Raw genomic sequence first — 14,673 nt, forward strand, 5'->3', positions numbered from 1 at the left:
CCCAGCTCGAGAAAGCCTTTGCTGACCTCCCTGATCAGGTCAGGTCCTCTGAATTTAGGCTTTTGTAGCACAACCTGCCTCTTTTCTATCGCAGTTTGTCACGGTTATGACTTTTCATTTTTAAGTGGTTATTATCTGCATCCCCCACTGTTTCTAAACCATCAGTAATTGAACAGATTGTCTTTATATATATGTTTTTCTGATACAGATTTTTTTCTGATTTGAGTCATCCTTGAAACAGAATCTTTTTTCTGCTTATATTTGATAATCTTTTATAGATTCCCCTGTTCCCTTCCATTTCTTGGGGACACCTCCCCGTAAGCTTTCAAAGGAGAAGCTATTCCATGGCCATTCAATTTGAAATGCAGTTAGACATTCACATGGTCAGAATCCCATGTGTTTGGGCGTTTATACGCATACATTTACACATTGCATAAGAAGCAATTCTCAATCTGATAACTTAATCTCAGCCATTCAGTAAAAGACAATAGATGTTAGGCTTGTGAATGTAAACTGTCTCTTCCTAGGTCTTCTGTGTTTTGTGTGCTATTCTGACATTAGTGCGTGGTTAAATTTTACCATACGTAGTCACATTTCCGATTATTTCAACAAACTAAGCACGTTTGCTAATTTCTCCCCTCGTTCAGAAAAAAATAAGATTGGAGAAGCAGGAGAAACAGGAACTTTAGATTCCCATGTGACAGAAAGAGAAGACATCAGGGACAGAAACTTCTGTTTCTAGGCAGTAAATTAGTAAAATCCTGCTGCATTCCATTTGTACTATGGAATAATGCTCAACAATAAAAAGAAATAAACTCTTGATTCACAAAACAATTATGCTGAGTGAAAGAAGTCAGACATAAAGGGGCGTTCCATTTATATAAAATTAAAGAATACGCAAACTCGTGTAGAGTGACAGAAAGCAGATCCAGCGCAGGTCTGGGGATGGGCTGGGTGGAGGGACGGGACAGCAGGAAACTTGGGGGTGATGGAAATGTTCATTAGTTTGATTGTGATGATGATTTCATGGATGTATACAAATGACAACACTCATAAATTGTCCTTTAAACATATGCAGTTTATTACACATTAGTTATATTAGGTTGGTGCAAAAGTAATTGTGACTTAAAGGTTGAGAACAATTGCAAAAACCGCAATTACTTTTGCACCAACCTAATACTTCAGTAAACCCGTTAAAACATTTATTGAGCCCCTCCTCTGTTCCAGGGCCTGTTTGGGCTCTGGGGACACAGGGTGAAGTAAAAACAGATAGTCTCTGTCCTCAGGGAGCTTAGAGTCTAATGAGGAGAAAGGCATTGTTTGAATCGTCGCTCGTATCAACAGACGATTTCAGCTGTGATCAGTGCTGCGAGGGAGGGAGAGGTATACGATGCTATGTGAGCATGGGGTATTTGACCTGGCCCAAGAAGGTTTTCCTGAGAAAGGATGACTGAACCAAGATCACAGAAGCTCCGAGTGGGTAGGAGACCTCAAGGTCATCTTGTTTCAACGCGTAACAAACCTACAAATTCAACCTATTTAAAACACTAGCAACAGAAGTTTAATCTAGTGTGGGTTGATGCTGTACCATCATGCTCCACCAGTACTGAAGACATTTGGCTCTGGGTAGAACATGGCTGACCAGCACTTATAGCTGCATGAGGTTCTTGCCTGAGAAGGTTTATGGTCAGCCTTACGCCTCCTCTGGTCATGAACACTGAGGTTTGAGAAGATGAAGCGATCACTCCTGTTTACGTGGCTTGCTTGTCCTGGAGAGGAGCAGAGCTCATATTCTGGCCTCATCTTGACAGTCTGTGTGTTCCCAACAGGGAGAAGATGAGTCAGTTACCCTCAAATCCTGCACACGGAGGAAAACAGACTCTATTGAGAAGAGGTTTTGCTTCGATGTTGAAGCCGTAGACAGGTGAGTAACTCACACTTTTCTCAGGAACAAATATTAGTAAATTTGTGTTTCTTCTCTTTTCCATTCAGTCAAAGCCTCTGGTTCCCCACCACCCCTTTCCCTTCTCCATTCCTCTGCTAATATTCAGTTGGGAAGAGACCTCAGGCCTGTTACTGATTTGTGAGGATGTCTAACCTCTCCCTCTTTTAGGTTCAGCACCGAGGTTGATTGATTTTATTTTGTGTGATGGCTTCTCTTCTCAGGAATGTGTTTTGTGTCTCAGGAGGTTGTCTATTTGTTTAAAGAAAACTGATTAGTTAGCATGACTGTATCAGCTATTTCAGATTTTTATTTTTACTTTAAAAAATGTTTAACTTTTAAAATATAATAAAATGATTCAGAAGGATTTGCTTAAAGGGAAGGGTAGAAGATGTTGTACTTAATTAAAAAAGAGACAGCTTTGAGTTACAGCATTTCGCCTACCACTGTGTGTGTGCGCCCAGGAAAGAACAAACCATCACTTGCGAAATCAGTCTGTGGAAAGAGAGCTGTGTCTTATATTTCTCAAGATCTATATAGTCTCATTAAGTTGTACCACATCATGGTGTTCAGCTAGTTTGACAACATTTCAATTCTTTGAGAAACTTTACTTGGCAACAGGTTAATTCTTTCCCTGAAGGCCACGGGCTTAGCTTATTTGAGCTGTGTGTTCCAGATCAGCAATGCTAGCACAAAGGTCCTTGACTCTCGGTATGATTGTCTTCTTATACCATTTAATTTCTCCCTGTTACTAACCAAAAAAGCCACACCATTTTGTCAAGCCAGTACGTCTACCCTCCCTGGAACGCTCACCTGTGGTCAGTCAGCCCCAGCTCTAGAGAATCCAGAGGCTGAGAGCCACTGGGGATATTGGCAGGTCGGGAATGCCGACCTGTGCCCTGCTGTCCCTGCACTGTGGCTGTCGAGGGCTGCTAGAGCTCCCACGGAGAGAGCGTGCCCTTTTCGCTGAAATCAGAAGTTCATGGGAATCAACCGTGTCTCTTTAGCAGTCTAGTCATTACACCTTTGGCAACCTGGATTTAAATTTTGATTTTGCTCATTAGTAGCCGTGTGACTTTGGGCAAGGTACTTAGTCTCTCAGGGCCTTGACTTTCTTATCTGGAAAATGAAAATGGTAATAATACCTAGTTTCTAGAATTGTAAGATTCCAAGAGGATAATGCATATAAAATGCTTGGCAGAGTGGCACATAATACATGCTCAACAAGTATTAGCTGTTACTATTTATTGTTAATTAGCTTGTCCTGCATGTTTATCAGACTTGATATTTCCTAAAACTAGGCTCTAAATGCAGAGGAGTAAATGTTACTTGTACAGAAAAGAAAGTACCCCAATCTTTCACCGTATTTGGGGCTGTGAGAGGGGAAGGTCATGGAGAAGGGTTGTACAGAGGGGTAGGTTGAATTAAAGTAGCCATTAAGAGTTGAAAAGTGTGTGCCTCAAATAAAATTGGGTAGTCTTGATTTTAAACATTTCCTAAATCAGAATGCCTTAAGCACTTGTAAGCATCTCTCTTCTCTATTCAAAGCATGGAGTTTAAGGGAATTCATATTGTTGGCTTCCATGAAAGAGGTTAAGAAGATGTGTTGGTTGGCAGTGGAGCCAGTGGTTTGATGCTGCCCAAATGTATGGTTCACAGAGATGAGCGTCTGTTCACGTGACTGTTTGGAAGACGGCGTGCCTCGCATGGCAGCTCTCTGTTAGATTGGAAGCAAGCTCAGTGATGCTTTCTGAAGCTGAGTTGTTTTCTGTGTTTTCGCCTTCAGGAGTTTCCCCAGAAGTTGTAGAGAGTTGCTTTTTAGGCAATTAAAACCCACCATGGTTCCTCCATCTCATTTCCACCCTTGCCGACACTTCCTACTACCTTCCCCCTTTACTGTGCTCCTAACAGCTTTGCACGTCCCAGTCATAAGCTGAGAGTAAATGCGTCACATTCGCATTCAACATACTGAGTGGGTTTGGAAAGGCACTTTCTTCTGAGTTGCTGTCTGTCCTTCCCTTAGCATGCCAAGAGGGGTTTTAGTTGTGGCGTAGGATGAGGCAGCTAAGTCTCCTCTCAATAAGCAGGAAGTGAGTAGATAGTTCTGTTGTATTATTTGTATTTTCTATAGCTCGGTGTTTTGACACTTTAAAACCCTTTCTGCCTGGGGAGAGACTGTCCCTTCCAGGGCTGGCTGATCCTAATAGATAGTAGAGGGCTCAGCCTGGAGCTGACAGCCTAGAGCCACACCTCCATCTGCCCCAGCAGCCCAGGGGACAATATTCCTCTGCCTTAATCCCAGGGCCAGGGAGCAGGTCCGAGGGACCACTCCTGCAGCTCAGCACCCCGGAAATTATTCCAGCTAGGCAATCCGAAACTGTTTACACTCCTGCCCCCCATGCCTTTCCTGCAGGACCTGTAACATAGCCCATGGCCTAGGCTCTCTCCTCCTGCCACTCCTGCCTCCTGGCTGATGGCGGTTCTCTCCCACGTGGTCCTGTGTGTGAGCCAGGCATCTTCTTTCTAGCACCTATGACGAGGAGCAACCTGGTCTGCCCGAGCCTCTTCTGTGTCTCCTCTTGCGGCCGTGCTGACTGACCATCACCTACAGGAACCCAGAGCATCTGTGAAGCACCTTCTCCCCGTTTGCTGTACAGGTCATCGTCTTTGACCTCAAAGATGAGGCTCGAGTTGGGCAGTATTTTCCTTCTGTTTCTTCTGTTTTGACGCCAGTGTCTGTGCATTTTCCTGACACACCCAGGAAGGGACTGAGGACAGAAGGAAAGGCAGCTCCGTGAGCTCGACGACTGCCTCCTCGGGAGCTCTGCCCACAGTCCTGTTCTCTGGAGACTCCTACACCTGGCTTTCTCACCAGTAGAGCAGGAGGTGATGCTGCTGGCTGTCCCGCTGTCTTTCCAGCCTGCGCCTTCCACACATGTCTCAGCTTCACCTGCTGGGCTAGAGAGACAGGGGCAGAATGCAAGGTTCGCACCTAGGAAATGGGGAAGTAAGCGCGGCAATGGGTATGTTTAACGGCGGAAGGTTTCAGAATTGCTCCCAGAGTGTGTTAACTGTAGACTCTATAAATGTTTACGTGGTGGCTATTAGTGTATGTCTGTCAAGATATAAAATACTTGCTAAAGTGTGATTTATTTGACTTTGAATATGTGATGTTGTGGGTGCTTAAGGTTGAATACGTTAATCCTTTAGGCTCAGTGCTGACATTTCATGTCATTGTGTGACAGAAATTGTAGCCTTTAGGAAGCGATGTTGTGTGAGGTCAGTATCGTGAGTTCATTACATCAGTGTCTCTTTCTGTGAGATGGAAACCACCTGCACTGAGTCCGTTGGGGGAGGTGGTTAGAACGACAGCGTCTTGGTCCCTGCCCCGGATCTGCACAGCTCTGCTCTCTGGGAGAGACCCTGAGTCCACTTCTAGAACAAGAGCTTCACTTATCCTTTATTCTTAAGTCACAATTGGTACATTAAATGCCATGCATATCACCATACAGTTTGCTCAGAGCACATAGAAACATTTTCCTACTAAAAACATTATTCTAAGCAACATCAAAACAAAGCAAAACAAAAAAAACTCAGGTTCTTTTACTAAGGAGCGTAATTCTTACCCATGCGGAGGAGAAGAATATAGCTGCTAGAAAAGGTGATTTCCAGTCTCTGATACCGATTCCCAGGAAAAAACCCACCACCACCACCACCACAATAAAACCCACGTTTTAGTTAAAGATGAAGGAGTGGGAAGAGAACTAGCAGTAAGAGAGCACTTTCTGGAAGCCGAGTGCTCTTCATACGTATCTCATATAATCCTCACTACCGCCCTGGGAGGCATGGGCTCCATTTACCTCACGATACTGATGAGGAATCTGCCGTTTAGAGGGGTTGAGTCTTACCCACAGCTCAGGTGGGATTTGAACTGAGGTTCATAGGAGCTCATTCCAGGGCACCTTGCTGCCTGAAAACTTAGGATATTTCAGAAGTGTTTTTCCAGTGGTGAGCCCAGTACTTTCGGTACTTGCATTTCAGAGACACCACTGGGCATTCAGCTTGCAGGCTGTAAAATCTGAGAAGTGCTTTCTCACTATAATCATTTGCATTTGGCATCATAAACTAATGGTGGGTGAACTAAAGCTGCAAATGTGTTTCTCTTTATTCTCTTCTATGGACTACTCTGTGACCTTCAGAAAGTCCTCATGTGACTAACAACAGAGAGCTCCCAGGCCAAGCACAGGATGAAGTCCACCTTCATGAAGTACTAGAGCCATTTATTAGTGGATTGTTTTCATTATCCGATCATGTTGCTGTCAATTGTTAATCCTCAAATCCTGACGAAAAGGGGTTAATCCCTGCCATTGCCATTGTATGTGGAACACTGTTATGGTTCTTTGAGCCATGAGTGAGCTGGAAATCAAATTAAGTGTTAATTCAGAGCTTTGGGATTTAGATCCATAGCTTTTAAACTTTGTGTATTAAAGATCCTCTTTAATATAATACTGAATGTATTTCAGAAATCTACTTTTAATTCTTATATCTAAATTCTTTTACCTGTGACATCTCAAACGTAGGCCTATCCTCCCTTCTCTGTGTCCTACAGCCTTCTATATTGACGCCCACATAATTACATCATTCCACATAATTCCAGCTCATTTATCCCTTTCTCTGTAGCACCTGTCTCTTTTTCCCTTTGTTCAGTTTTAGGGGCAGTTTGAACCCGAGAAACTGCTGAGGACCCCTGGACTATTCTGAGTAAATGTTTCATAGGCTAATATTTGTTCTTCATGTCTTTGGCTTTCCTTCAACAGGGTTTTGTTTGTTTTTCCCCCCATTGTTCCCAACATTGAAAAGTTAAAAGTTAGTACACATTCTTGGGTCTTTCTTCAATTCCAAACTGAAAAATGGCTTAGATCACGGTACCTTTCCATCCAATCAATGGGATGCTTCTTTGAATTTCCCTTCTGGTTTTGTTTTAAAATTTAATTTTAGGACTCTAGTATTGAGAATATAATGTGGCTTTAAATGAATGTGTGCAGCTTGTAGCAATTGTCACAACATGTTACAAAGAGGAATATGTTCTTATTTTCCTAGAAGATATTTGCTATGGGTTGAATTGTATGCTTCCCAAATTTATATGTTGGGTTCTAATCGCCGGATCTGCAAATGAACCTTATCTGGAGACAGGGTCTTACAGAGGTAATCAAGTTAAAATGAGGTAATTAGGGTGTCTCTACAGAAAGGAGTCATTTGGACAGAGACAGACATGTACACAGGGAAGAGGCCGTATAGGCATGAAGGCGGAGATCGGGGTGATGTGTCTGTGAGCCAAGGCCGCCCAACATTGCTAGCAAACCCCTGGAACCTGGGAGAGAGGCCGGAAAAGATTCTTTCACATGCTGCTGAAGGAACCCGTCTTGCTGACACTTAGCTCTTGAACTTCTAGCCTCTAGACCTGTGAGATGATAAATTTCTGTGGTTTATGCCACCCAGTTTGTGGTCCTGTGTTGGGGCAGCCCTAGAAAACCAGCTCAGCATTGAATACAGAGGACTTCTCTCACAGAGTAGCAGTGCCCCTGGAGCCTTCGAAACACGTGGCCCGACACACACTCGTGGACCAGTCCCACGGACAAGGACCCCACTTCCCAGAGCAGCCCACTCGCAGAAGTTCTCCTCCTTATGCTGGGTACTCTTTACGGTAGCTCAAGCTTTCCTGAACTTTTTAAAACCATTCTTTTTTGTATCTTAAATCAAGAAGCATTCTTTGGTTTGGACTCCCTTGCCATAGCAGCGAGCATTTGAAAGCTGATATTTTATACTGGTTAGTTGAAGAAAGACTAAGTGATCACTTCTTCCTTAACGTGTATCCGCTGCTTTTGAGAGAGTTTAGTGTGCAATTCCTGAGTGAAAAGGGGACTTCCTTTCAAAGCAGAGGATGAATTAGTGGTGCTGGCATGTAAATTGCTGATAGTTACTGCTCTCTGTCTTCAGCCACATTGGAGTACCCCCCCAGGCAGCATCTTATGGAGATTAATGAGCAAATGTAGGGAACATATTTGTTGACGCTAAAGAATCTTGGTAGGTCATCTTCCAGTATCCCTGGATTTGTTTCTTTTAAAGGAATTTCTCACAGATGTGACACGTGGTTGTTTTCCTAAATGTTTTCCAGGAGGGGCCACTAAACCATGTGGAAAATAATAAAAACAAAAGTCTCTCTTTTGCTGCACTGAATCAATGTCACCTCTTGGGGGGCAGTGTTTATATTTGGGGAAAGGAAACGATTACAATGCTTTAGTTTTTTTAGGACTAACCGCCTCCAGCAGGAGTCCATACATTTGAAGACATATGGAGTATGAAATGGCCATCCGCAACAGTGGCACTCTCCAGAGCTGGCAGCAAAGGACAACTTATTATTAGTGATGACAAGGGTACTTGGTGCTAGGGGTGTAATGGGGACCAAGACAAGTATAGTCCTTGCCTTCACGGAGTTTCCCTTTGAGTGTAGGACACATACACACACACACACACAGGGCATAAGTGCTAGTATGTTGAGTGTTCCAGCAAACTTGGAACCAGAATGCTGTGGGGAAAATGTAACAAACAGAGGGACTTAATCCTTCCATTCTTACAGAGAATGATGGCATGACTGGAATACCCTGAATTCATCCCCTCTCTCCTTCCCTCCCTTTCTCATTTATTGAGCATACCTCCACGCCAGAGACTCCACTGAGAGTGGAGATACAAAGTTTAATGGAGCACTATGAATCTATTGGACTTTTCCTGCTTAAAAGTCATTATCTGATTTTTTCTTTCAAACAAAATCCAAAGTCCTCCTTTTGCAAGATTTTCACAAATAGGTAGAAAGACAGCTTCCCTCTGGCCCCGTCCCAATTTGGTATGTCACACCCACTGTCAACTCTGTCCTTTTAGTCTCACCGTGTACTGCGTATTTGCACAGTTACATGAACTTTTCTTTGTGTTGCTTGGTTGGTTGTTTAATTAGGCATGTTTTATATACCTCTTTTCAATTCTAAATATCTCTCTCAGGTAATTTGCTTCAGGAGGCAGAATTATACCATTTTATACAGCTTTTAATATAATACCGTGTGCTTGTGGCTGTTCAGTTTTGTTCTTTACAGTAATGCGATTTTTGAGTTACATTTTGTTTTTTCCTTTGGTGCTTGGGTGAGCCACTGTGTAAGAGACCATAGCAGCTTCATCATGTTAGATGCTATTCAAACTGAAACTTGAGCAAGTACACACATGATCTGCATTTCTGTATAGGCAGAACAAAAGCCCCAGGAAAATGGAAGATTGGTTAAAAGTAAGGATAGTGGAAGCTAGAAAGATTTATGGAAGATCTGAGAAATCTGTCCAAACCCTCTACTATCTCAGCACTTTTATTTCAAGTATGTTTTTATAGCAGGCTGCAGGAATGCAGGCAGAAGATCGACACAGCCCTGGGTTTGAATTTTTGACCTGCCCCTTACTAGCTGTGTGAGTCTGGGCAGGTGGTTTAACCACATCTGTAGGATGGGGCTTATCGTACCGACCTGGCAGGATTGTTTTGAAGACTGAATGTGTTAATATTTCTCCCCGATGCAGTCCTATGTCAGAAAAGGCTGTGCCTTTGATTTTTCTTTTTTTTCTACCCTAAAACCTAGGACTGCATTGTTCCTATGGTGAACCTTAGCTTTGGTGGGTGTTTCTTTGAGCCTATTTTTCCCATCTTGTTGGTTCCTTTTCCTATAGTATCATGAATTTTCAAATCACCTATGTAAAGGGCTGCTAGGGGAAGATTCCATTTTCAAACTATGTGTGTGATAACCTGTTATATATATTTCCTATATATGATGAAGTTTTATGCTCCTCCTTCCAATTTATGATCACAAAATGAAACCATACTAAATTTAAGTTAAGATAATATTCTAGTTTGGGATGTGGTGTGTGTGCATGCACTTATTTGTGTGTTTTTGTGAGATTACGTGAGTGCAAGATTGTGTGGGTTTTCCTGTCATCTTATGTAACAGACTTTGTTTCCGTGTTCAACCTCTAGATGGCAGTTTTGTATACGTATTGATAACGATTAGGAGGTCCAGTCGAAAATTAGCTGTCCTTTTTTATAGTGACAGGAGTCAATGTAATAAACTGTGTGTGTGTGTGCTGTGTGTGTGTGTAGTGTGTGTGTAGAAGATAGTGTGTGTTGTGTGTAGTGTGTGTGTAGAAACTGTGTGTGTGTGTAGTGTGTGTGTGTGTGTGTGTGTGTGTGTGTGTAGAAGATTTCTGTAGAAGAAATCATGTGAATATTACTCCTTAAGGCAAAGGCATTCTAAATGACTCTCTAGAAATTCCTTCCTCTTTCACCCTTTTATGATGGATCATTTCATACCCACTTTCCTGCAAAAACAATCATGCACAGTTCATCTAGCCTCTGTATAAACGTTACATTTCACCTTGCTTTCTGAACTGAAGTGTCATGCGCTTGGCTTCAGGGGCAGCTTTTCTGAGGATGGGGAAGAAAACAGATGCCCGCTGTGTGCTGAGAACCAGGCAGCCCTCTTCGCCCTCTGGGTGTGATGTCCCTTTATCTTTTGCAACAGATGAATCCATTTTTCCTGGTTTCCAACTTCCCCTTCCCTCCCCTTCTCGCCCCTTGTTTGAAATAATATTTGATTTTGCCTTCCTGCTGGTTGGATTAGAGCACTGGTCTCAGTGCCATTGACATTTCAGAGAGGAAATGACTTTTTCCTTCCTCAGATGGTGTTATAGTGCTCTGACTTCCATGACTTGGGTGGGGCAGAGCAGGGGGAAATATTGGATTTTTTTCTGGATTGCTTCTTGGCCTTTCTGTAAAAGACACCAGTTGAGAAGTTCTTGGAATCTTTAGAGTTCATGTAGTTTGAACTTGTCATTGAGTTTTTTTGTTTTTAATTAGTATTTGCTGTTTGATTCTGGTTTAAGTAAGAATGGGATGTCGTAGTGAATGGACTGTGGTGTGAAATAAGGCAAGCTTATTTCTGTTTTTTTGTTTTGTTTCATTTTTTTAGTCTGCATAGTGCAATTGGGGGTTTTATTGGTTGAGTATACCAGTTTACTTGCCAATTCCTAAATAGGAAATGTTTATTTTTAAAAAATCTAAATCAGATGTTTTCTATTACATACATCTGAAGAGAGGAGACAATCCAGTCAGTAAATTCCACCTATGTACATTTCTATTTATCATGAGCAAGAATAGTAATAAAAATAATGTCACAAATGAACTAGGATATTTCTTGAATCAGAATATTTTTTCATATTGCATTATCAACAGTAGTAACCAGTGTTTTCATTCTTCCTGAGTCTTACTCATTCCAGAAATTAATAATGTTTTCTCCAGGTGCAGTCGGTTAACATTTTCTTATTCCTGTGGCCCCTGTGCTTAGTGTTATGTTATGGTTGGTACATAATAGGCACTCCATCAATATCTGATACATTTAAGAACCATGCAACTCCATGTGCCAAAGATTTCTTTGTCTGGGCTTCCTGGTGTTTTGTGACTTCAGTCTCCTTTAAAATAAAAAAAATAAAAAATAAGTAGGAAATTATCTGATGTGATTGTCAATATTTACTCTATAGATCGGTATTATTGCTATGATCCTAATTATTTTAGGACCTTTCCTCCCAAAGATGTCAGTTCGATAGGCTGTAATAGGTTATGACACATTCATTCATTAGGATCAGATCCTTTCTAAATATCTGATTGCTTAGAAGCCCGCTTCTAAAAACTTCTAAGGGTGTTTGTGTGTGAAAGAGACAGACAGACAGACAGGCGGGGGAGAGGTGCTTCCCCTTCCCCCCTCACCCCCTCCTGTTGCCTCCTTACTTCTCAGAAGCTAGCAGCACTGAATCTCAGGACATACACTACCTGCCCACGGGGGCAGTGCAGCATTGTGGTTAAGGTATGGGCTTTGCTTTTAGAGTCAGGCCGACTGGATTCAAGTTGAGGCTTTGCCACTTACTGGCAATGTGACATTGTGCAAGAATTTCTGAGTGTCAGTTTCTTAAAGAGATATAGTGATAGTACCTACTTCATCCAGTTATTGTGAGGAATAAATGAGAATGCAAGTGAAGTCCTTGGCACAATGCGTGGCCCATAATAAACACTTAATAAATCTTAGCTGTAGTTTATGGGCCACCAGCTTGTAACTTCTGTTTTCTCTCTCACTTTCTCTGTCTCACCTGTACCACACCCAGGTTCTCATGATATGTGTTCTTCTCATGCACAAGGACCTTCAGTGGTTCATTATCCCGAAGCATGCACAGTTTAGCAGATTCATGACTTTCTGTCTCCAAATAGTAGATTAGTGTTGTTCTTCAGTGAGGACACTGGGTCCTGAGTGTTAACACACATGGGAAAGCAGCCCAACCGCCTCCTTTGTTGGTGAATGGAAGAGGCTCTGCTGTGTTCAACTGTGAGGTGAGTCAGGAACACACACATGCGCTCGTGTTGGGCCTCACGCATGAGATGACTTTGTAATAGGCCATGATACAGGTAGAGCGAGGCAGAGAAAGACAGACACAGACACCAGAAGTTGCGTGTGGGTGGTCCACAGACATGTTTGGTTTGGCTTAAGTCGTGTTTGAGGCAATCTTACAATTGGAAAAACCTGTGAAAGCTAGTCTTGCCTTCCCATGTGCCAGCTATTTGTAGCTATTTGTAGAGCTATTTGTAGAGCTGAATGGTGGATGCCTTCTTTAGGTGGGGCACGGCCTTTTCACTTTGCCTCAGTCCCCACCATGCCCTGTTGTTCCCCACCATGATGACAGGTGACAGTGATCTCTTTGCCTTGTACTGGTGGCACTGTGTTTTTCTCTAGGGGGGAGATACTCCTTTGTTCTATGTCTCTCAGAAAGGGAAGAAAAAAAAAACCCCAAAATAATTAACACCCAAAAAACACCCCAAAAATAGGAAAAAAAAACACCCCAAAGGTTGCATGTTTTAAGGAAAATGAGGCCAAGCCTATTTTCCTTGGGGCAATAAACAATTTCTTACCCACTTTCGTTCATTTTGCTTACTTGCCTGGTTTCTTAGGCATTTGAGTCTGTTATCTCTCAGACAGATGTGGAAGAGCTGTCATTCTCCAGGATTATTCTGCCTGACTTTGGCTCTATCTCCGTGTAAATGAAGGTCTTTTGTACATTGAACCCTTGTAACTGACCTGTTAGGAATCAGTTTTCCCAGGAGCATGTTAGAAACAAAGGACCACTTCCTCTCCTTGGCACTGGCACAGCTCTTTTCACCTGTCTTCCTATAGAAACATAGTGAGGCAGGTTTCAAATACAGGCTGTGAGAACCTGTGTTTCTGTGGATGCCACAGTCCTCCTCTTACTCTGCACTTGACTCTGAAATGTGTTGTGTGTAGTGTGAAGGAAGCTTGGGAAGGAACCCTTGCCAACAGAAGATTTATAGTCTAATGAATGAATAAACCCTAGATCTTTGGAGGTTGATTTAGAAAGAACAGTCCTGTTCGATTCTGAGTGTGTTTGTTGCAGTGGGGTGGAGTTAGTAATAGCATTTCCTTGTCCAGTCGGAAGTGGGTAAATTGCCAAGCCACTGAGATCACTATTGTTGACTCAGATTCAGGAATAAGATTAAAGTAGGAAAGCTGTCAAGTTCCCTGGAATCAGGGCTGGTTGTGACTCTGCTTGACCTCGGCTAGCGAGAAGGCTCCGAGCTGACCTGTGGTCCCAGCTCCTGGGTGTGCCGCCTAACAGGCTCTGGCTATGGATGGGACCAGTTGCAGGAGTTGTGGTGGTGGGTAGCAGCCTGCCCTGTGCTAGATGAGGAACTACTTTCTGCAGCACCCCTGTGGTGCCAGCTTAGACAAAATAGTAGGTCCTTGTTCAGGATTCCCAAGCCGATCCACATCTAGCACTAACCAAGGACTTATTCCGAGTTGAAAGGAGGGGCAGTGTTTCAAGTGGAATCTTAGGATGGGCCTCTAGAAAGGATTGTAAGTCATTTGTTCCTTCTCTCATCTCAAGAGAGCTTCTTGGCAGATTTTCTAGAATTTGCTAAAGACCCTTTCTTTGTCCTTATCAATTATCAGGCATGAATTCTAAAAAAGGGAAGTAGGCCACTTTGATGCTTGACTGAGGAGGAGAAAGGAAACGGCTGTGACGTCAGAGCCTGTCAGACCTCGGCCTGGCTTGCTTTGTGGTAGGGGTGTGAGTTTTAGTGCTGTGTGGCAGTGTTTTAGGGCTGCAGTCATGCATATGAGAAGCACCCGTGCTCGTTTCTTTTCCTTTCTAAACTATGCATACCTGTCCTTCCCCCTCCATCATTTTGATCTGCCCCATACTTGCCATCCTGTCTTCCCCCCTCCCCCCTCACCATTTGTCCCTGGGATTAACAGCTAATCTGGGGGCTTTTACTGTGTGTCCGGCACTTTGTAACGTCTTATACATTTCTCATTTAACCCTCACAACAACCCCATGTGGACAGTACTGCTAGTCCCATGTTTCCCCGAAAATAAGACCTCGCCGGACCATCAGCTGTAATGCGTCTTTTGGAGCAAAAGTTAATATAAGACCCGGTCGTATTTTACTATAAGACCTGGTCTTTATAATATAACATAATAATATGATATGATTATGATTATGATATGATATGATATCATGTCTTATATTAATTTTTGCTCCAAAATACGCGTTAGAGCTGATTGTCTGGCTAGGTCTTGTTTTTG

General features: G+C 42.8%; 1 protein-coding gene across 3 annotated transcripts in view; it reads left to right on the forward strand.

Moving 5' to 3' along the window:
- ARHGAP26 (Rho GTPase activating protein 26) overlaps nucleotides 1–14,673 on the forward strand; it is a 446,018-nt gene that overhangs the window by 168,784 nt on the left and 262,561 nt on the right. For all 3 annotated transcript variants that reach the window (XM_081036347.1, XM_081036348.1, XM_081036346.1), the window contains exon 10: nucleotides 1,830–1,924. In XM_081036347.1, coding sequence (XP_080892473.1) covers nucleotides 1,830–1,924 — 95 coding nt within the window. The remainder of the gene's footprint in view (nucleotides 1–1,829; nucleotides 1,925–14,673) is intronic.

This window comes from Rhinolophus hipposideros, assembly GCF_964194185.1.
Source record: "Rhinolophus hipposideros genome assembly, chromosome: 23".
NCBI classification, from domain to species: domain Eukaryota; kingdom Metazoa; phylum Chordata; class Mammalia; order Chiroptera; family Rhinolophidae; genus Rhinolophus; species Rhinolophus hipposideros.